This window comes from Euleptes europaea, chromosome 5, assembly GCF_029931775.1.
Source record: "Euleptes europaea isolate rEulEur1 chromosome 5, rEulEur1.hap1, whole genome shotgun sequence".
In the NCBI taxonomy this organism is placed as follows: Eukaryota; Metazoa; Chordata; class Lepidosauria; order Squamata; family Sphaerodactylidae; genus Euleptes; species Euleptes europaea.
Genome location: NC_079316.1, coordinates 91,256,114 through 91,280,698, shown reverse-complemented (window position 1 = coordinate 91,280,698; position 24,585 = coordinate 91,256,114). Strand labels below are relative to the sequence as shown.

Below are 24,585 nucleotides of genomic sequence, written 5' to 3'. Positions count from 1 at the left end.
TGTTTGAGACACTTTCACAGGACAGAAGGCAACAGTTTAAAAGGTGGAGTTTTGATAGATTTATTTTCATGGATTGCATTAAAATAACAATTATCTGGAATTAGCCACAACAGTTTATACGATGGAAAAATTAAAACTACAAAAATAACTTAGTATGGCTGTACTTGTTGCCATGAGCAATTTTTTATTTTCTTTGATTTGTACAGTTATGCAATACCTACTATATTTGGTGAGGAAAGCAAACATAGATTTTATAATAATAAAATGGGTTCAGAGTGGAGTAACTCTTCATGGGATTGTACTGTAAGAGAGGAGGGTTGATGGGTCTTGGTAAAGGTAAAGTTAGTCCCCTGTGCAAGCACCGGCTCATTCCTGACCCATGGGGTGACGTCACATCCCGACGTTTACTAGGCAGACTATGTTTACGGGGTGGTTTGCCAGTGCCTTCCCCAGTCATCTTCCCTTTACCCCCAGCAAGCTGGGTACTCATTTTACCGACCTCAGAAGGATGGAAGGCTGAGTCAACCTTGAGCCGGCTACCTGAAATCGACTTCCGTCAGGATCGAACTTGGGTCAGGAGCAGAGCTTGGACTGCAGTACTGCAGCTTACCACTCTGCGCCACAGGGCTCATTCCAGATGGGTCTAGGAGTATGGAAACCAGAAGCCACAATTAGGCTTCCCTAGGGATAGTGGAGTTGCTACCAACTGTATAAAGTTACATAATGTGATTTCAATTTCAAGTCTGGAGCAGTCAGTCAGGCCCATGTTGTCTAAGTACTAATGAGCCAGTATCATATGTAACTAGGGTTGCCATGTCCTCCCTGGCCACTGGAGGAGGATGGAGGGGTAGGGGTGCCAGATCTAAGTTGGGGAACTGCTGGAGATTTGGGGATGGAGCTTGGAGAGGACAGGGACCTCAGTGGGGTCCAATGCCATCGACTCTACCCTACAAAGCATCCATTTTCTCCAGGGGAACTGATCTCTATAATTTGGAGATGAGCTGTAGTTCTGGGGGATCCCCTGATCCCACCTGGAGGCTGGTGTCCCTATATCCAACAGAACTGTAAACATGCTAATAGTGCTAGGAGGGACTTCAACTAGCTGACTCAAAAGATTTAAAACGAATATGACGGTAACCCAGATCCAGCGTCCCTGCTAAGGAGAAAGAGAAGGAAGTTGTGCAGGGACAGTGGCTGGTGGGGGAAGGATGCAGCAATCCTCTTCCCACACATTGCTTCTTCCATGCAATTTGCTCCTTTCCAATGCTGCTTGGCAGAGGAATAGTACTTGGAGAGTCAAGAAACACGATGGTGGCACAATGCATCCATCAGCCATTTTGGGTGAAATGCATGCCACTTGTTGTCCAGGACACCCTTTGTCCTCCTGAAGTTTCTCGGCAGACCAAGTATTCAAAGTTTCCAAATTAAGAGAAATAAGTGGGTGAGCAGGAATCTTGAATCAATCTTTAACCACAACCCGCCTTCTGTCACCTCATGGTAAAGCCACCTCTGACAGAATCTGTGATTGGGCAAGCCGATTGGGATGGCAACAGCCCTTTTAAACACAGCTCATGCCGTTTGAAGAGCCAGAAATGAATCTGGATGAAATGAGACTTCTTGAAGCCCTTCAGCTGCCAGCATCCAATATACTCATATTTGCTAAACTAAACCACCCCTTATTATTTTTAGTCAGTGAGCTGAGAAAGGTGGATACAGTGAAGGCTCTTGAACACGTGTGAGGGGGAAGCATTTTACAAGGAGCATAAGAATAAGCAAAAAGCCTTCCCTATAAGCCTTTGGTAAGCCCCTTACACAGCCATCAGGAGGCCAGTGCCAGCAGCAGACTGACGGCTGATTGAGGAAGTGATTTGCATTTTAAATATATGTTTATTGATGATACCACTCTCCTTCCCAGTGTGGGACAACTACATCATTACTTTATTGTCTACTCACATTCGTATTTGGCTGGGTAGGAAGGAGGGGAAAATCAGGCTCCTATCAATTTTCTTGCCCCTGGTGTGAGGCCAAAAGACAAATGACGGCTCAGGGTAAAGATGATTAAAATGAGAAATTTGGCAATCAAATTAACAGCGCAATCCACAAGGGAACCCCCCCCCCACCTCCGAAAGCGCTAAGGAGGCAGCGGGACCCTAGCGCCGGCGTAAATGCCACTTGCATCAACATAAGGGGCATTTATGACAGTGCTGGGGCACTTACGCCAGTGCCAGGGTGCGGCACAGCTGTGCCATATATGGGCACTGGCACAGCTGCACACACCAGGGTCTTGCGCAAGCATCAAAGTGGGTATTCCCAGGGGTGGGGCTGGCTTTAGTGAGCTCTCCGAGCCCTTTTGGCATGGGAATGCCTACAGCAAAAATGTAAATGAAGCCCATTGAGCTGCATACAGGGGTTGGGGGAACATCCCTGTTGGGTTGCTGGCCATGGTGCAGCAAGCCGCTTAGGAAGCAGCTTGGCTGCACCTTCTCCAGCTGTGGAACAGCTACCCACCCCCTCTGGCTTGCGCCATAAAAGTTATAAGGAAAGGGACAATGAAAAATTAACAAACACATTTAATTGGAACTGTGTTCCTAAAAAGGCCTCTTCAATTAAGTACTTCTTATATGGAGAGTATTTGCATATGTAAGTGTCTGTATACAGAAACATGAGAAAATAAGCATGTAAACCTGTGTGTGTGTGTGTGTGTGTGTGTGTGTGAGTAAAGTGCCGTCAAGTCGCAGCCAACTTATGGCGACCCCTTATGGGGTTTTCAAGGCAAGAGACTAACAGAGGTGGTTTTGCCAGTGCCTTCCTCTGCACAGCAACCCTGGTGTTCCTTGGTGGTCTCCCATCCAAATACTAACCAGGGTTGACCCGGCTTAGCTTCTGAGATCTGATGAGATCAGGCTAGCCTGGGCCATCTATATTAAACATGATTATTGCTACTTGGAGAGGCTGGACTGAAGCATATGAATTTGAGTATGCAGAAGAACACATATGGATGAATGACCAAAATATGCGAAATAGGGGTGTGCATATCGATATGACAAATTAAAAAAAAACTGGCAAAAAATGACAGCAATACATGAGGGCTGAAAAAACAGACCCCGAATAATGCCCCCAAAGCATGGTGTAGTGGTTAAGAGCAGTGGACTCTAATCTGGAGCACCAGGTTTGATTCCCCACTCCTCCACATGAGCAGCGGACTCTAATCTGGTGAACCAGGTTTGTTTCCCCACTCCTACACATGAAGCCTGATGGGTTACCTTGGGCTAATCATAGTTCTCTGCGAACTCTCTCAGCCCCACCTACCTCACAAGGTGTCTATTGTGGGGAGAGGAAGGGAAGGAGATTGTAAGCCGCTCTGAGACTCCTTAAAGGTAGAGAAAATCGGGGTATAAAAACCAACTTCTTTTTAGCCTCCCCTCCCCTTCCCTTACTTACCAGCAGTATGCTTCACTGCGCCAAAGCAAATTGAAGACGGGGCTGGCTGGGAGCTCCTAGCCAGCCTGGCCTCCAATCCTTTGCTGCCGCACCTGAACTCCACATGGAGTTCAACTGTGGTAGAAAGCAGAACTGAAGGCTAGGCTTGCTCCGAGCCCAGCTTTTAGCTCTGCATTATATTTTTCAGGTTTGGGTTTATTAATCTGAATTTTTCAAAAAATCAGGAAAAAAGCTGAATTAAGTATTCAGCTTTTTTTAAGGTTTTTTGAAAATTTCCGGGTCCAATAAACCCGAACCAGAAAAATACTGAATTAAAAATTGGTGCACACCCCTAATGCCAAATGTGAAGAAAACCAACAGGCAATTTATGTTTTCCCACTTACATATTTCATCATCAGTGCGGCTGCTGGTACCAGGAGATTTCAACAGGTTAAAGCAGCTGATCCATTGAGCGACACTGGGAGGAAATTGGGCAAGGAGACTGATTGGGTCCCATGTCCATCTAGAAAAAACAATAATCTACAAAATAGTCTTATATCAATATTTCATAGCCAAGTGGAATGCATTCTGTCACAGGAATAAACAACCTTACCTTCCTTCAAGTTTTGTTTTAATTTGCTTTTTTCACATAGTATCTCAGTGCGGTTGAAAGTGCAGTCAAGTCATGGCTGACTTAGGGTGACCCTGTAAGATTTTCAAGGCAAGAGACGTTCGGAGGTGGTTTGCAATTGCCTGCCTCTGAATAGGCTGAGAGAGTTCGGAGAGAACTGTGACTGGCCCGAGGTCACCCAGCAGGCTTCATGGGAAGGAGTGGGGAATGGAACCCGGTTCTCCAGATTAGAGTCTGCCACTCTTAACCACTACACCACGCTGGCTTTCAGTATCTCTGTGTCTATATGCCATTAAGGTTGCTTGTCCTGCCTTTGAATTCCCTAATTTTCCACCCTCTTCCACCTTCCTGGGATTCCCTATCAACAATGTACAATTAGCCATCCAGGCATAACTTTAAGCAAGAAAACTCACCCTGGCCCACAGTGCTCGTCAATCTTTGACTACTTGAATAAGAATGCCCCTAATTAATATATTTCAGCAAATTATTATGTGGTGAGTTATCTTTTACCCACCGTATTTTCTAACTCTGGGAAAGGATGAGATGGAAGTGATTGGAGATTAATACATGCCTCTATCCTAAGTGCTAGGAAGCTTCAGGGTCAATTTCCCCTCATGGGTGAAAATATTGGAGACTTGGGGCCAAGCTACATGTTTGGATTCTTAATTAGTTGGGTTTGGGTTCCCTGGATCCAAATCAGGTTCTTGACAGCCACTCAGAAGTTGCAGGAAATGGCTTTTTAAAAATAAGGAAGAGCCTAAATGAGCTTGGAATTCTGCTGCAATGGGGAGACGGGGAGGAAGGGTTCCTGCATTCCCTCCAAGCTGTTTTCCCTCTTGGAAACAGCTCAGGGGAGGGAGCTATTTTTCCATTTTTACTGCTCCACATGCACAGTACGTTCCGTGTGGGGCAGCAAAAATGGGGAAACAACTCCCTCCCCAGCACTATTTCTGCACGGGGAAAATAGACTCGGGAGGAAAGCAGTAGCTCTCCCCTCCCCGGGCAGTGTTTTGAGCCCGTTTGGCCCCTATTTTTAAAAAGTCATTCCCTGTGTCCTGAGCCACTCTCAAAACATGGTGTCTCGGGCCCTCTTCGAGGTGGGAACCTCACCTGAGGAGAAGAGTCACTGCCAGAAGAACCTCCACGGCCGTCCGCCTTGTCCCTGGAACCAGCGTGGCCACCTGCTGCATCCCTGGGCTCAGGAGGGAGGAAGAAAACCTTTGGGCCCGGCTGAACACTCACCATGGCAAGCCAAATGCAACCTGGCATTGGGCCCTGCCTCTCCAATCCCGAAGGGGAATGCCACCCGCCAGGGAGGGGAACAAGGAAATATCTGTCAGACTCAGGCGTCCATCCCTAGCATTCCATAAACAGACACACTCAGGCAGGTGATCCTAAGCAATGCTAATTTATTAGGAGCAAAAGACAGATTAAAAGAAGCTGACTGCCTCTCAGGCAGGAGAGGTTGCTAATGGGGTCTATGCAGGTAGGTTACAGTATAAAAGCATTCTAGGCAAGAAAGTAAATAAAGTGAAACCACAGTGCAGTAACTACGAGATCACGGTTCCCAGAGAATCTCAGACATAACATCTGTGATAAACAGTACACAGGATTTGCAGCATGAGAACAAAACCTTGACTAGCAGCCAGAGCCTGGCCTTGACAGGAAGCCAGCCTCTGGCCTGCAACTGCCAAACTCCTGCTCCAAAGGTAGCAAAGACCTGACATTACCACTGCCAACTCCCACTAGTAAAAAGAAGCTCCAAGGCCCCCGCCTGCTGCTGTCAAACAGCTGACAGGCAGTAGAGCATGGCCAGGGTGGAGACGCATGGTCTGGTCCTTCTCTGAGGCATGAGGAAGAGGGGGTGGGACTGGCAGGGAGCACGTGGGTGTAATGCCCCTATATGGCCATCCAGGGGTGGAGCCTGGGAAAAGCTGGGCGGGAAAAAGGGAAGAACACACTATAAAGGCTGTCTAGATGCAGAGGCCAGGAAGGGTGCCGTCTGCTGAAGGTCGCCCATGATGGGTAACCTAGCAGAATGAGAGGAAGAGGAAAGCTTTACATCCTCGACTGAATTGTCTGAGGCTATGGAAGCTCAGGCAGCCAGGGCAGATGAGCGGGTGGAGGGGGCAAAGTCAGGACCCAGTGGGCAACAACCTCACACTCTGCATCTGCTGTCTGGCTTCAGGGAACCCAAGTTGGGTCCAGAAAACCCAAACCCAACTTATTGAAAACCCAAATGTATAGTTTGGCCCTTAGTGATTATGAGGAAGCAGACAGTCATCTGGACATGTGGTAATGTCCCTCCATAGCAACCACATATTGTTGAGGCTACTCAAGGCTGTTGCAAAAATAAAACTTTGGTCTCTTTCCCTGTCCAAATCCGAACTGTAAACTGTGTTTTCTTCAGCTTGTGTCAAGGCAGATGGAGTGATAAAATTTCAGTGCCTTGAAGCAGCCACCAAAGGCCATTAAGACAACCATGTTAAGCAGTCATTCTGAACAAACAGAAAAAGAAGACTATTTTGCATAAGCAAAGGACATCTATTCAACAATATAAATGTTGGACAGTTGATCGTATTCTTTCTGCTCCTGTGTGCACTTTATCAATGTTACAGACAGTGGAAGGATAATGTATATTGTCAGTCCAGCTGAAAAGAGGTTGTGGAGCTATGAGAAGATACTTGGTATGACTTCCTTTTTATTATGCGGGAAGGAATTCAGAAAAACAGGAAGTAGAAATTTGTGTGTAATAAAGGTAAAGACTTCCAAAATGTAAATAAAGATTATTTCACAGGGCAAAATTAGTACATTTTCTGAATTCAAACAAGGTTGAGAACTTCATTTAATTTTGTTAGGGTAGTAGAGGCAGAGATCCCCAACAGGATCTATATGCCCATGCAAAACTCCTTCTAGCATAAAGGATCTCTACCTCCAAAAATGCCTCCCCCAGAGCTCATTAAAAAAAAAAAAAAAAAAAAAAAGCCCATAGGGAAAAGCCTGGGAAAAGCCGAAGTCGAAAAAAGCCAAATACCTATTCAGCTGATTTGGCAATTGGCTATCCAGCTTTGGCTTTATTCCCAGTTTTAATATTTGGGTCAAATTAAGCCTGAAAGAAGCCAAAAAGGCAATTTTTGGTTTGGGTTTATCGATGTGCATATCCCTACTAGTTTGCTTTCTTCTGTAGCAACCCCAGTCCTCCTTGGTCAACCCTGCTTAGTTCCTAAGAATTTCAAATCTTCAGAGAAGCATCTGAGAATTAACAACTCTTTGCTTTAGGCTATAATTTGACTTCTTCAGCTGCTTCTAGCTGAAACAGAACAGATATTGGAAGTATAAAGGTGTAAGTTTTGAGACACTCTATGTCCCTATGCTGAAATCACTGACTCACCTTTAGAACTTTATATATATATCGACACAAGAAGAGAAGCAATGTCCCTGGCCCCTGCAGCAACACCTATTGCTCCTGTATGATTTCTATTTTATCAATAAAACTTTGAGCCAGGATCTCAGGCAGAGGTCTTTCACCCCACCTACTACCTCGTCTTTTTAACTGGAGACTGAACCTGGGTTCTTCTGCACACAAAGCAGATTGTTCTACCACCGAGTCATGGCCTCTCCCCTCTATTATTTGTTTCAGATTTGCTTTATCAAGTTCCTCTTAGCCCTCCTTGTATTACTCCTGCCAAGAGTTCATTTGTCCTCAAATATCCTCCAAAAGTGTGTTGAATAATGGTGAACTACAAATTGGAGAACTGCTGAAACAATGACACCACCAGCTCACCATGTGGGGAAGTTGGGTTGACTTCACAAAATCAAGAATGAGCCAAAAATAACCAGCTGCAAGAAGCAGCTGTAAAGGATCATGCCCTAGGGATTTCCATTTTTATGACCATCTGGTTCCTTCATTTTATGCCTGGAAGAACATATGCCACTTTCCCTTCCTTGTATGGAAAGAGAAATATAAATAGAAACTGGCACCTACTTTTATAAGTTCTCTAATACTTTTGTTCAAAGAGAACTTAAGCAACCCTTAACCTTACCTGATTATCTGTGGAAATGACTATGGTGGCAGCAACAGTTTTGCAGAAACTGTGATCAAGGTTTGGAAATAAAACAGCATACGGTATTACAAATCTAATACTGTTCTGACCAAACCTTTCTGTTACTAGGAAGGAAGAACCTGAGAGAACTGGAAGTTGACATATATGCAAACGGGTTGTTTTCTTAACAACCAAGGAACTCACATTGCTCGCTCCTTATTCAAGTGGAAGACTATTTCTGCGGTGTTATCCTGCCCAATTTTCCAGAACCTTCAGAAGCAGAAGTGATCTATTGCAGTCCTATCAAATATAGCATTCGTTATATCCCTGGTGTGTATGTAGTCCATTAGCCATGTACAAAAACCTCCTCGGTGCCTGATAAACCCCTTGTTTTTATGGTTCCACATTGTCTACAAAACAGAGGCAGGTGGGACTGAGCATGTGGCAGGACATTATGTATGGCAAAGAACTCTGAATACTGCTCAGAACATGCATTTGATAGCTCTGCTGCTTTAGGTCATGCAACATGAAAATCACAGACAAGACTACAATAAAGTGCACAGATTTGGGCTTAAACTGCAATGTCAGGTCATGCATATTTCTGATATTATCCGCTGCATGTATTCAACCATCCAAGCCTCTTGTATAAACAAGACCCACCTGCCTAGGTGTGTTCTCTCTAAACTTGTTCTCAAATATTAGCTGACACAGAGGACTGCCCTGAAGCACCAAACTCAATGGATAAACAGTGAAAGGCTACGAGTAAATTTTGTGCCTGTTACTGACCATGGCTCAGAAAGAGATTGGTATGTTCTGTCCCAGCTACCAGCAGATATTGAAATGTTAAGAATTTTCCCCCTTGGAACAACTGGCCATGAAACCTTTTAATAACATAACAGAAAGGTCAACGAGAACGAATTTCACACTCCTTGAGCAAGCTAGTAGTTGTATAACTTCATAGCCTCCAGGAGCTGGAGATGCTGAGAAGGCAGAGAGCACCCTAAATCAACATGGGGGGCTCTGACACCCTTCCCTGAGCCTCAGGGAGTATCTGGACAGGATCCAGGGAAGGTTTTTCCATTTATGAAATGGGTGCTTTTTGCATTTGTTTGATGGATTGAAGGAGGAGGGGCTGCACATTCAGAAATGAAGTCTGAATGATACGGTATACAGCTCTGTTTCTGCACATTCAGCATTATGAGCTGCAGGCTTCTCCCCCCAAGGAAGGGCTTCCTGAGTAGAAGGAGCCAAGAAAGTTGCAAAAGCAGAAAGCTGAACATGTGGCTACAGTAAAAATGAACTTACTTTCAGTTAAGTAAGCAATTTATATCCACAGACAGATATTCAGAATACGAACGAAGAGAACACCATTCCACAATCTGATAAAAAATTAGTAAAAAACCCCACATACCCTAGATTATTAATTACCCAGAAGTCTGTTGGCTGTTTGAAAATTAATCGAGATCTTTGGAATTACTTTTGGATTTGACCCTTGGTTCAGAGGTGGAGCACACACACAATATCATCAGATGCCACTGGGATGCTAATTCCTTTGAGCCTGCTGACTCCACCTAGCATGAATCAGGCCATCCCGATATGTTCCAGATGAAGTCATCAGGGGAGAGTTAGGCCAAACCTGTGCCAGGATGAGATGGCATGGTGGGCAAGCCTTTAAGTCCTGGCACTTACCAAATAATGTGACATCAGATAAAAGTGATCAGGCACACCTTATGAGACCATTGGGGAGGCTCTTGAGAATGTTTTGGCTCTGCTATATATCTCCAGAGCTCTGAAAGGGCCTAAATGTGATTGTAAAGCATTACACTAAAAAAGCCCTGCTGTTGAAGTGATAAACAGCAATACTCTATTGTAAACAGAGTAAAAGGGTAGACACTGTCATTATTAGACAAAAAAACCTGAACAATTAAGAAAAACAAGGGTAAGAAGTAATGAGTCCTTGTCCCAGATCTGATAATAGCATATCTTGAGTGAAGCACATTTGAGACTTCTATGTTAGTCCACTTTCTTCCAACTGATCTTTCTCTTTCATTTTTGCATCTATTGATGAAGTTCAGCACACACATATTTTTAACTGATCCTTCACACACACACAAAATTGCTCAAACACATCACTGTCACATTTACTTCAAATATATTTCAGGCCCTGCTACCAGTGCTAAGATTTTGGTCCGGTACATCTCCATGCATGCATCTCCTGTACAGGAGCAGGCTTCTGGGGAAGACTTGTTCACAGCATGAAGCCTGCCTATAGGCATCCTCTCCATCCCCATGATGGCTGCAGAAGCTAGTGCCATAAAGCCTGTGCTGCCCAGCTGTTCACCTGCAAACAAAACGTGTCCTGAAACTAATATCTAAAGATGAGTGTCAAGAAATTCAGGAGAGGAATGCAAAAGGAAGAAAGGGAGGAGGGAATACCAAGACAGAAGTGAGAGGGAGATGGCAAAATAGAGAGAATGCAATCTAGTGGATAAAAAGAGTTCAAAAGACCACAGAGAAAACTACAAAGGGGTTAAAAAGTCTTCTGCAGGCCAACTGCATCTCCTACAGCATCCTGTGAAGCTGTATGCCTGAACTTCTAAAGAGGATGTAGAACAAGCTAGGAGTGGCAGGGAAGAGGAGGCACTGAATCCCTGTGGTTTGTAATCTCCACTGTTTATAGCTGATTTATAGGTGGAAAAGGCAGCAGTTTCTCTGCTGCCAGAGACATTAGAGGTGAAATACTTCTGAAGTGAAACGTCATTTGTCATCAGTAGTGAAGTCGCTTTTTCTGGGTTTTATCCATTTTTGTCCAGAGGGAGAGGAGACAAAGCACCAGTGAATCGAGTTTCTGACTTTGGCAAACTGGGTTCAAATACCTATTCAGCAGTAAAACTCAGCAAGTGGTCTTCGGTAAACCACCATTCCTCGTCTTACCTCTAGGGTTGTGCATAGGGGGAAGGGAAAGGAAGAGAGTCTCTCCCTTTCCCTTTGACCACTCCCAACAAATTAACAAAAGTCAGTCAGTCATTTGTTGTAATTTGTTTGTTTTCATTTGCAAGACTCTACTCAACATGAAGATGACATTTCATCTTTGCACCTAATCCAGGTGAGGCAGCAGAGGATCGGAATAGAGTCGGTAATGGAATGGGCAGGGGTTAAACTAAAATGGTAGACTTATGTATATTATAAATTTTAAAAAGCTGAATGATACCTTCAGCTCCAGTACATGTAGAAGACTTTTGAGAAAAGAGACCAAAAACTCAATTTGCAGCGTTATCAGGAATAAACATTTCCCCCTGCACAGCAGGTAGTGAAGAGTGGCTGTGAGTCATTACCTTGAGCACAGAATTCAGATCCCCCCCCCACTTCCCATTTTTTAAACTAGCCTATGCCTCTCTCTGCCTGGAACGAGCTGTAGGCACTGCGGTGCCAGCTGCGACTCTGCTTCCACCAGGAATGGCTGACACACCCTCCAGGATCCTAGAGACCAGCCTCAATTAGGCAAAGCAAGGAGTAGAACTCACCAAGCACAATGCAAGCTACAGTGAGCAGATGAATAATTATTATACTCATTCACAAAAGGCCTCAAAACTGCACAAATCAAAAGGAACATCAGAAATTCAAGAAGATAACACTGCAAAAAAAAGAGAGCCTTCTTAGTCATTACCCTTTCATAATCTGTGTGCTTGTTTCTCTGTCAGGCTCACATCTGTCTAGACTGATTAACCCACAAAAACCTATAAAGATTCTGCTGAAATCCCCTCTTCCCATAATTACATATTACACTCTGAGCATTAAACTGCAGTCACTAAAGAAGTTATCGGTCTCTCCTCTGTTAAGTCTCCCTACATTTTTATCACAGAGATAATATCACACCATAAGGACAGAGAAGTAAAGAGGCAACCACAAAAGATTACTATGTTTATTAATTTAGGGTGTTATGCTGCCTTTCCACAGTCCTGATTGAGGAGTCTGACATGTAAAACAATACCATAAAAACACCATAAATTATCAGCATTTTAAAAATCAAACAAGCAAGGGACATAAAAACAGGACAGAACAACTACTGACGAACCTTAAAAATATCTATAAAGCAGCCCTCAAACCAGAAGCAGACTGTAAAACAGCTAAAAAGATAACAACCCTTCATTAAAAGCTTGAGTAAAATAAATGTTTGGCCTGGCACCTAAAATACATTATGGCAGGTACCCAGTAAGCCTCAAGAGGGAGGGTATTAGGGTTGCCCAGCACGAGTCCAGGAGGGTCAGGATGCTGTCAAAAATGGCATGACATCATTTCCACGCAAAACCTGGAAGTGACATCACTCATTTCTAGGAATCACTGGGAACTCTGTGGTAAGCCGTAAAGTTTCCAGTGATTCCCAGAGAGGCATGATGACATCACAGTATCAGCCTGATGGCCATTTTTTGTTTATATTTCTCCTGCCTCTGCTCTGAGTGGTGCGGGGAAATGAGAGGTGGGAGTGAGAATTTCCCCTACACCTGCAGAAAGACGGCAGCCCTGAGGGCATTCCAGGGGCAAGATGCTACCATTGAAGATGTCTTGTCTCTGGTTGACAACCACCTTACCTATGAAGGCAGGGGCACAGAGAGCAGGCTTGATAGCCAAATCTTAAACTGGTAGGCTATCTAATAGTAATGAGGCTGGCTGCTATGCCAATTAGGGAAGCTAGCCTCCAGTTAGGGCCTGAGGATACCCCAGAATTACAGCTCATCTCCAGACTACAGGGATCAGTTCCCCTGGAGAAAATGAATGCTTTGGAGAGTGAACTCCATCGCATTGTACCCCACTGAGGTCCCTGTCCTCCCCAAGCTCCATCCCCAAATCTCCAGAAGTTTCCCAACCTGGATCTGGCCATCCTACGCCCCCCCCATCCCCCACTGATGGCCAGGGGAGACTCCGGAAACCGTAGTGCCAATCACAAAAGTATCAATACCAGGCCACCCACAGACAAGGCTGGAATCTCTGTCAAGGGGACCACATGGTGTATTAAAAAGTCTTCCTAAATGAGTCAATTTTTTTTGGGGGGGGATGTTCCATAAATGGCCAGATAAGTGTTGAATATGGTCTTGTATCAATCAGCCCAAGACTAGAGGTCAGCCCGGGGAACTTCCTTCAGCAACCAGAATTAGCAGAGATTCAGAGGGCAGAAACACAGGGAAGGGCTTTTTTGGCTGTTATCCCCCAACTCTGGAACTCCTTCCCTCAAGAGTTTAGAAAGGCAGTTTCCCCAAAGGCCTTCCAGATGTCTTTGAGGACCTGTCTTTTCCAGGGTTCTTTTTGTTAAGGAAAGGTGTGACAGGGGGAGGGGGGCTACTGCAAAACTGATTTTAATTCTATTAGATTAGTTTTGACTGTATTGTAACAGAAGTTTATTCTGTTGTCTTTTTTATTAACCTTTATTGTATTTTATTCTGCTGTTAACTGCCTTAGTGACTCTTTTTTTTTAGTTGAAAGGCAATCTATAAATAAACAAAGCTAAACAGGAGGCCAATAGGTCCTCAGGTCTTGTAGGTTATCCGGGCTGTGTGACCGTGGTCTTGGTATTTTCTTTTCTGACATTTCGCCAGCAGCTGTGGAAGGCATCTTCAGAGGAGTAACACTGAAGGACAGTGTCTCTCAGTGTCAAGTGTGTAGGAAGAGTAATATATAGTCAGAAGGGGGTTGGGTTTGAGCTGAGTCATTGTCCTGCACAGTATTAAAGGTAATGTGCTAATCATTGTCCTGTAAGTATCAAGATAATGTGCTAATGAGGGTGTGGTATGTTAATGTGGAACCATTGTATCCTGAAGTGATCTGTTAACATGTGCAATCCAAAGCTAATCCGCATGGCTATTGTGGACTGTAGTCTTTGTTAGTCTGGAGGTTTTCAGGACAGGAAGCCAAGCCTTATTCATTCTTAAACTCTCTTATTTTCTGTTAAAGTTGTGCTGATGTTTATGAATCTCAATGGCTTCTCTGTGCAATCTGACAAAATAGTTGGTAGAATTGTCCAGCATTTCGGTGTCTTGGAATAAGACCCTGTGTCCTGTTTGGGTCAGTCCATGTTCAGCCACTGCTGATTTCTCAGGTTGGCCAAGTCTGCAGTATCTTTCATGTTCTTTTATCCTTGTTTGTATGCTGCGTTGTGTGGTCCCGATGTAAACTTGTCCACAACTGCAAGGTATACGATATACTCCTGCAGAGGTGAGGGGGTCTCTAACTTTGAGAGGAGGCCAATAACTTTGAGAACAGTCAAGTGGCAATTAAAGGAAAAGGGAAGAAGGGAAATGATCCATCAGTGTTTGCAGAATCCTGGAGAGGGAATTTTTTTTTAGTGCTGGGATTTTGAAATTGTTCCTCCTCCTCCCATTTCCTTGCAGTCTCCCAGGCTGCACGTCTCATTTATAAAATACTGCCATTAATTTCTCCTACCAGATTCCAAACTACTATGCAGACCTAATTCAGGGGGGGGGGGGTCCAAGCCACTGAATCCTTCTCTTAGCTTCCATACATTGATAATCTCTTCTGCACAGCTTAAGTGTATACAAGTTCTATTGCCTGATATAGGTGGCATATGCAGAACCTACAGGCATATACCTTGCACACTTGTAGGCTCTGTGCAAAAACTGATCATCGTATGGAAGTTTATTTATTTATCTACAATATTTATATTCTTCCCTTCTGCTTGATCAGGGCCACCAAGGTAGCTGATCTGGTTGCTGATAGCAATCTAGCTGCCCCTTCCACATACTGATTATCCCCAGAATAGACAGGGCTCGAGCTTATAAGTGTAGTCAACTAGTAGCAATCCCAACATATTTGCTGAAGTAATTCATGAATCATACACAACTCCCAAGGAAGAAATTTCTTCTGGCAGTGGTTGGTGAACAAATATATAAAATATTATTGAATGGGAGTCACCCACAGCAGTGCTCCAGCAATTTAAACCTAAAGAACAGTTTATACATGCAGCCTGTAGGATAACACCTCACTGCATCTTTTTCAGCAAAGCATGAGCCACAGAGGGTATTCCTACGGCATTCTGAAGACTAGTCTTTAGTGGCGTATACCCAGCCAACTGCAGACTTAAAGGAGCCCCCACATTTTGTTCCTGAGTTTTCAGCAGAGCCTTCAGAACAGTATAAAGGTAAAGTAGGGGTTTCTAGTGAGAGGGAAGAATCAGTGGAAATCACTCTGTTGTTACCATATGAAAGATCTGTAAGGTCCAAACAATTTAAGTACAGTTTAGATTAGACACGCAGTAAAACATTTAATTATTTGCTTACACATTCCAAGACTTGGTTCCAGTGCATAATGTTAAAGAAGCTGATCTACTAGCTACCCATTTTAAGGTCAGAAATATCTCTAGGAAAAGCAAAGCACTCTATCCTTGTTCAGAGCCACTACCAGATTACTGAGCTCCACCTACCAGCATTAATTTTGTTCTGTGTGTGACATTTAAGGGAACAATCCCTTAAATCAGCAGCACTTTTGACATGTGCAGAATGTAGCATCCCAAGCAGGCAAAAAAAACAAAACAAAAAAAACAAGCACTTTTCTTAAGCCTGTTAAAAGTTTGGGATCAGCTGGGAGGGCAATCTGGATTTCTATGCTATAATTGCATACTTTTCTGATTTATCATAGAAGATTCAACTCCTGGCATTTTGCATTTGCTCCAAAATGCTGGCATAGCTGGAAGTGTAGGGAGAAAAAAAGGCGCTGTAACAATCTCATTGTTTAGTGTCTGACAGCCTGACTAGCTAAACATCTGTTTGAAATATTAATAACTGTCAGATGGGAACAGCTCAGGGGCTCTGTACAGTTTCACACCATCTGTTTGTAGAATAAACACACTTACATACACACACACACAAACACACACACTTTAAAACATTTTGTCCGAGTTCTATATTTCTGGCCTGCTGCTTACATATGCAGGCTGATGGGAGGTAGTCCTCTGTGAGCTGATAGGAGCAAGTTACTGGAGAAGACACTAACCTGGGGGGCAATTTACATGCTTTGCAGCAGACCTGGTGGCCACTTGTTGGCTGCATGTTTCCTGAGTACCTTTAATATCTGAACCAAGCACGATACATGTATTTTTACATACACCCCCTAATCATCATTGTGTTTACTAGAAGATTGGTTGTGAAGAACCTACAAACTCCTCAGCCACATAAAGTCCAAATTAAAACCATGCAAGAAGAATGAATACCTATTTAACCATAGTGCCATGAGCACACCCACTGACTGCTTGAATTTTATGACAATATTTGGCCTTCTAAAGAACTCTAGGTTTTTATTACAGCCAACAAAATGTACAGGAAAGGGCATCTTTTTAAAACATCCCTTTGGAACGTAAGAACATAAATACAGCCTGTTGTATCAGATCAGTGGCCTGTCTGTCTGTCTGTCTGTCTGTCTGTCTATCTATCTATCTATCTATCTATCTATCTATCTATCTATCTATCTATCTATCTATCTATCTATCTATCTATCTATCTATCTATCGTATCAGATCAGTAGTCCATCTAGTCCAGCATACTGTTTCACACAGTGAAAGCTGTGTATTAATTGTCCTCTTCTAAGTTTATCCTTCTTAGGTAAATCTGTCTCCCTCCTGTAGAAATACAGGCATTAACTGACACTTTCTTCTCTCTTTCTGTATCAGTTTTACCAGTTAATACTAAAGCCAACAGATCTCAAAATGACCCCACAATGTATTGCAGAGACAAGAGACTCCACCAACACAGCTTCACTTTGAATTATTAGCTGAATGAATTATTCCTGTTCAGGTAAGATTTATTGTACCCAGTTGGCCACCTGAGATTGTAATAAAGGGTTTAAAGATCAGAAAGCAGCTGGAAGAGTTGCATGAAGCTTTCCATATTTTCCTGGCTCCAGCCTTGTCCTTGTCCAGCAAGAGTTCTATACTCCTACTTTTCCCTTCCTTCCTTCCAGTAGTTGTTGTTCTTGATCCTTCTTCACCTGCCAACCATTACTGTGTTTAAAATGACATCTCATCTCATGTAGTGATTCACATCTATCTGCTGATAGATCTCAAGCTCATCCACTTCAGCTGTAGTCAACTTATAACTACTGTTATGTCTCATTGTTGCTGTCATAACTTTGACAGCTGAACATTTAGCTATCAATACATGCTGGACTAACCACCAATAAGCTCAGATAGTAAAAGGCATTCCAGATGTTTCAAGAAAATAGCGAAGGACAAAAATACGCACAAGTGACCTGCATGCCCTCTGCTAATATGACCAAATCTTATCTAAAATGAGATATCATATTTAACTAGTAACAATATATTCTGAGCACAGCGTAATTAGACTCCCAATTACTTGGCTTACAGTTGTCCTTAAAACATTAGACTCCCAATTACTTGGCTTACAGTTGTCCTTAAAACTTAAAGTTACGTAAACCCAGATAAGTTTACCCACCAGGTAAACTCACCACTAAGTAGGTCTTTATTTGTCTTTTTGATTGATTTTTTTTTAGCATTCCTTTCTGGACTGCCTGAACATTGTACCATATGCTCTAGGGAAGAAATGTACATTACAAAGCATGTTGAACTACTCTTTTTTAAGCAGGTGAAGATATGTGGGACTTATGCTTACCAAAACCTTCAGAACTGTGGTTCCCACAGTGACATTTTCAAACAGGCTGATATTGTACAGGACTTGGCTGAAAATGGGACGGTTGTCATTCTCATTGATGAGGTTAATCTTCACCCGTGCAAAGCCAACATGGTCTGGCACACTCTCATTTGCAAACAGCTGAGTAGAGACAAGAGGAAAATGATGAGCATGAAACTTCATTTGTGCACCATTTTTAAAAACAAGCTATAAATGCCCCTTGATTTCCTTTGATGGGCTATTGCAACAGTAACAAGCTTTTGCAGGCCAGGTACTCAGCCTTGAACCAATACACTACAAAAAATACCATGATGATGAAGGTTCTCTCAGCCAATAGCTGTTATCTTTTACTAAACCACTACACTCTTTTCTAGATTGTAGTACCTAGATTTTAAGCAACATTCTCCTTCTTTAATCTGGGCAGATAAGAAATTTAATGTCAGTCTTCCAACTACAAGAGTAATATGAGCCATACCCATGCACAACATCACCTGGAAATCTGACCAGTGGAAACCAGAAGACAACCAAAATATGACTATGACAATTTTTGTAGGAATTTTGACACACTCAACTTTTTTCAGTTCTCACAGGGACCATGGGCACATTTTGTTCAATCCATGGAAACTGGTTAGGGTTCTACGCTTGGGGGCAGGGGGTTGAGCTACAGTCCTACATAACTTGAAGCATGCAGTTCCAGAACAAGCATATCTCACAATGTATATATCAGCTGTGGAATGGTAAACAGCACCAAATTATGCACCAGTTATTAAAAATTAGCAGCCCTTGCAATATCATTTCCCTAAGTCCAGAATAAGTAATTCTCTTTGTCTTAAGGTATCCATCAAGAGTATAACAATGTACAATATCTTGATCATGATCCATAAAAGTATTAATGCCCCAGGGATCATGACGCAAGGGTTTGTCACTGTTCTATCCTGTATACTGCTAAAGCTGGACAAAATTTAACCCAAGGATTTACATTTCTATTTTATACCTTCTATTGCTGTAGGAAGGCAGGGTTTTATTTATGCTTCCTTGCTGGTGTATAAAGGCCATGCTGTCAAGACTAATAGCAACAGAGGCTGCTGGCATGATGTTTACAGAGCTGTTTTGACTTTCTACAAATTTACAGCTCACCCAGACACTGGGATAAAGCTCAAGCAGGCAGCTGGAAAGAGCTCCACTGCTTGATAGGTGCATTTAAACCAAAGTTTTATGGTACATAAAACTTTTATAGCTCCAAAGCATAAAAAAGGAGGAGGGATGTTCTATTTAAGCTTCTGCAGCTGGGCCCTAAATTTTGGAAGATAAGGCTCACAGTAGACCTCTTTTCATATTCCTTTTCCTTTTTTTGCCTAAATGTAAATACAGGGAGAGCAGACAAAACAGGTAAGTAGCAACTGCTATGAAAGTTCCTCCACACATACCAGGTGCTTTCATCCTCTACTCTGTACAGGTTTGCTGCACCAATGTTTTGCTCCCACACCCCCATACACCAATCTGTGTTCCCGTTATCCAGTAATGTGGCCATTATGGAATACACGGTAAAACTTTGCAATCAATACCAGATTTTTATGTAGTTTCCCCAAAGGCATTAAGCTAATGCATGCTTCTTAAACACATGGGGCCCAGAACTGTGTGCCTCCACAGTTACTCCTCCTTGCATTTCAAAAGTGTCTGCAGATGCTTTTTAGTCTCATTCCATGAGATCTGAAACTGTGCTCATATCTGACCAAGTATGAGCAGCTACATTCATTTCCATTAAAACTGGCCTATTGTTTACTTGTCTTCAAAGAAAACCAAAGATCCAGAAGGCCATGTATCAGAAGGGCTCCTTTACACCATGCTGTTGGAACAGGTGAGTTATGTTCCTCTTTGTCATTCCCCATGACATCTGTGCATCTCAGACCACAGTAGGGTTGCCAGGTCCCTCTTTGCCACTGGCGGGAAATTTTTGGGGCGGAGCCTGAGGAGGGCGGGGTTTGGGGAGGGGAGGGATTTCAATGCCATAGAGTCCAATGGCCAAAGAGGTCATTTTCTCCAGGTGAACTGATCTCTATCGGCTGGAGATCAGTTGTAATAGCAGGAGATCTCCAGCTAGTACCTGGAGGTGGGCATACCTAGACCACAGGGAACCATGCCCCCACCATGATTTTTCTCCTGGGAGTACTCCTGCCAAGTCCCTCCTGTCATGATAATAAGTATTTAAAGGATATTGCCCCAAGTCAATAGAGAGATTCATGATCAAACTGGCACAGCCCTCTACTTCCAAAAGAGAAAAGCTTTTCTGAGCCTTCTCCAATGCTGATCCCACATAATCTAGGAACAGCAGGAACAGCAGCCTTGTAGCACCTTAAAGACTAACAGTTTTATCATAGCAAAAGCTTTTGTGAGATAGTGCCCTCTTCATCACAGTTTTGGCCACTAAGAGGTGTTGTGCTGTATCCCCCAGTCACAGTGCCTCCTGCCATATGGCAGAAAGAGGATGATGATAATGAATAGGGACAGAAAGAAGAGAGAGAAACACCAGAGGGGAAAATATGGATCTGATTATTGCTTCATGAACATATGAAGCTGCCTTATACTGAATCAGACCCGTGGTCCATCATAGTCAGTATTGTCTACTCAGACTGGCAGCGGCTCTCCAGGATCTCAGGCAGAGGTCTTTCACATCACCTACTTGCCTAGTCCCTTTACCTGGAGATGGTGGGGATTGAACCTGGGACCTTCTGCATGCCAAGCAGAGGCTCTACCACTGAGCCACAACCCCTCCCCTTCCTTTTTCTTACTTGCAAGTTGATGCATCCCACTCCCTTTGGCTACTTATAAATTCTAGTCATTGAGAAGAAGAAGAGTTGTTTTTTTATATGCCGACTTTCTCTACCACTTAAGGAAGACTCAAACCAGTTTACAATCACCTTCCCTTCCCCTTCCCACAACAGACACCCTGTGCGGTAGGTGAGGCTGAGAGAGCTCTGAGAGCGCTGTGATTAGCCCAAGGTCACCCAGCTGGCTTCATGTGGAGGAGTGGGGAATCAAACCCAGTTCTCCAGATCAGAGTCTACTGCTCCAAACCACCACTCTTAACCACTACACCATGCGGGCTGAAGACTTTACAGAACCCATTGTCGTCTTATGTTAATTATAGGGTGCCAGTTCTAGCTTGGGAAATACCTGGAGGTTTTGGGAGTGGAGCTGAGGAGGGTGGGGTTTGGGGAGGGACTTCAGTGGGATATAATGCCATACAGTTTGCCTTGCAAAGTAGCCATTTTTTCCAAGTGAACTGATCTCTGGCACCTGGAGATCAGCTGTAAACCCTGGAAATCTCCAGCTGCCACCTGAAGGTTGGCAACTCTATTTAATTAGGACCTTACACACACCTGGAATTTTGTCCTATGTTTGTGCTGTTCCAAAAAGGAATCACACTTTTGAAGTGTAGTTCCTTGTTACAGCCAGAAGGCTTGCAGAACAAACATCAGAACAAAAATACATTAGTTAACATTAAAAAAAGACTGATTTGTTTCTTTCAGCCATGTAATTTTTAACTTCTGCCTATCACCACAGGATAGAGAGAGCTTGCTACAGTAAAGTAAGAATCTATAAAAGGCTACCTACAGCCTACCCTTGGCTGAAAATGAAGAAAGATTCCTGTTTTTAATGAGAGTGCTCTTGCAGATCATTCCCATGATAAACATAAAAGTGTAGAAGATGTTATACCCAAGTCAGATGGCAACTATCCTGGGGTATACTCAGTGAAAGTTCCAATGTATGCACAAACTCCATACAGCTGTGCCCCATTAAGCATCTGCCTGTTTCTGGAACAGCTATCACATGAAACACACACCCTGCTTGGCCTATGGCACAGTGACCATAAAAACTGCAAAGGTATGCAAGCTGCATGTTAAATACTGCACATGAAGTTGCACACCTGGAGAAGAACAAAACATGACAGCCATATCTTCAACAGATGGGGAAGGAGATTCTATAAAGGGACAAAGGAAAAACACTTAGAGATGGGTAGAATACTTATTTGCTATTAAAGGGAGGGACAGATGGAAGGATATCTAAACTAGACCAGTAAGATGAGGGCACATATAAAGCCATATTTATAGACAGAAAATTTCACACATACTTTGAACTTTGAATGGGTACTTTTAGCTGGGGCATACTATGGATTACCATGTGAGTTGGATAGCTGTTATTCTCTCAGCTGTCCACCACCATAAGAAGGAATAATAATATTGGCTTACATCTGAGGATTGTTTAAGGATTGCTGAGATAATTAATGTGATGGTTTCCGGACACAAAATTTTACCATGTACACAAAACTACAGGAGAAGATCATTTGCAGATTTGGAGTAAAGTGCCATCAGTATGCTGATGGCTGCCAATGTGTAGCTCTGCTTTTTCAATTCATCAACTCCTGGATGCTGGGGACTTTCTGGAGTTGGTAACGGCTGGTTGTGTGTAAAGTGCCATCAAGTCACAGTTGACTTGTGGCAACCCAGTAGAGTTTTCAAGGCGAGACACTAACAGAGGAGTTTGCCACTGCCGTCCTCTGCATAGTGACGCTGGTATTCCTTGGTGGTTTCTCATCCAAGTACTAACCAGAACTGACCCTGCTTAGCTGGGTCAGGCTAGCCTGGGAATGGCTAGAGAAGATTTGGCTTTATGATGGATGTCCATGTGCTATCCATGCCCTTTTACCAACTTCATGTGGTTCACCAGCTGGAAAAAGTTTACTCTGGCTAGAATTATGTATGATCACTTCGCAATTAGATTATTTCAATGTGCTATACATGCTAAAAACTTCATGTAGTTCAAAACACTGGTGTGAGGATGGTAAGTGGTACTCACAGGAAGGAACGTATCTTGCCAGTAGTTATGAATCTGTTTCTAGGCACAATCTGAAAAATTGGTTTTTTTTTTATTCATAAGGCCCTAAACCATTTGGGCTTGGGGTGGCTGAAGGACCACTGCATCCTATATGTTTTTGCACAATCATTATTTCTTCGTCCCTACTTTCTGAGGAATGGTGCATGTCCAACTGAACCGTCTGTCCTTTGCTACAGACTCTGAACCGAAAACATAGCAATAATCACGCAGCCAAACTGATTCCCATCCCCAATTGATGGTTCTTCATAGCACAGACAGATAACATTTAACTATTTCCAAACCCTGCTCTTCCCTCCCCTTGTTGCCCATACATCCCTCAGAAGAATTCTTACCGCAAATTCATAGCGGGGGATAGTCTCAAAATCCAATGGCACCGCAACTCTAATCCTGATGTCTGCCTTTCCTTGAATAGAAGTGGGGGAGATGATGAAATGGTTGGAGTTGTTTCCCACCAGGTAAACTTCAAAAATGCTGTTGAGCCCCTGAAGAAACAAGAAAGACGGCAATATTAAAGCAGAATGAATGTGAATCTATTGCTTGTTCACAAAAGTGGCACCAATAAATTCAGCTAGCTGGCTGTACAGAAAAAAAGTGAGCAAAACTCAGACCTGGTCTAGATATTGTCTAGGTATGTAGCAAAATAAGGCAGCAGAACCTTGAAGTGGTAGAATGGAATGTATCACTTCAGACTGCAGCTGAAAAGAGCCAGATTCTTATGTTGCCCAATGTAAAAACTCCCTGCAAATTAAAAGTATGGTTCTCATTATTAGCATAACCTTTTGGTGCAACTGTAGTGGGGTATCCGGGGGATCATCTCTTGATCATCTACAGAATCTCTTTTCAATACTAATGAGGAGCTCTGGAACATGGAAGTTTCTTTTAGCATGTACACAGTAACTTTCACACCATCACATAGTAAACACAGCCTGTCCCACATATATAGGAAAAAGAAACAGGAGTTCTAGGCAGGCGTGGGCCCCTGCCACTACCTTCTTCTATTTTTAGCAAGAAAAAGGCACTGCTTATACTATTCAGGGAGTGAAAAACCAATAGCGGAACATTAAATCATCTTGAGATACTGATTCCCAAATTTATATTAAGAAATATGCTAAAACACTTTTTAAAAAGCAGTTTTTAACCCCTTACTGGCACCAAAAAATTTTTAAGATGTACTAAAAGCAGAGGTAGCAGCAATAGATCTCAAACAGGGAAGAGGTGGGGAGACAAAAGGATTCTGTCCCCAAATGCTAACACTTCAGGAACCCCATGCCAAACATTGTGCTCCTCTCTAAGATCCCAGCCCAGCAGAGCACATTACAATAAAGCTGAAAAAACTGCTGGAGCTGAATTTCCAATTTCCCCCCAAATGGAGTCAGTCTTGTTGGAAGGAGGGACCAATTAAATGCACGAAGGGGCACTAATAGCAAAAGCTGGCTGAGCGTGACAGCTGAGAAGCAGGTGACATGGCTAGAGAATCCCCCTTTCCATTTCTGCCTCCCTCCTCCTCCTCCCAACCAAATCTAACGATAAATATCCTAGAATGCAGCAGAAGACAGCTGAAATAATATTGAGATTCATACAGTAACTGAGGTCAGGGTGATACTGCACAGGCAGATTAAGACGACCATACTTCTGTCCCAATGATATGGCAATTTAAGCAAGGCCAAAAAGAAAGTATTGGGGGGATGTGCGGAATCGGCTGTTGCAGACAGGAAGATAACAAGGAATCATTGTTCTTCAGGTGGAATGGAGAACAGTGACATTGGTGAGACAAGAAGTCAATCCCTTTACACTGACATCATGGCAAAACATGGAAGAAAGGAAGTGGTTGTGCTACAGCAATTTCCCAACATGTCTTCTGAAGATTTTAGAAGGGCAATACATAAATAAGCTAGCAGAGAGGCAGGAAATTTGGGAGGGAGTAAAGTTTGGGAAGCCTAACCTG

General features: G+C 43.2%; 1 protein-coding gene across 1 annotated transcript in view; it reads right to left on the bottom strand.

Moving 5' to 3' along the window:
- Positions 1-24,585, bottom strand: part of CDH23 (cadherin related 23) — a 553,698-nt gene that overhangs the window by 242,781 nt on the left and 286,332 nt on the right. Inside the window, exons 11-12 of the mRNA XM_056850511.1 lie at positions 22,973-23,122; positions 17,727-17,885 (exon numbers count right to left, since the gene is read on the bottom strand). Coding sequence (XP_056706489.1) covers positions 17,727-17,885; positions 22,973-23,122 — 309 coding nt within the window. The remainder of the gene's footprint in view (positions 1-17,726; positions 17,886-22,972; positions 23,123-24,585) is intronic.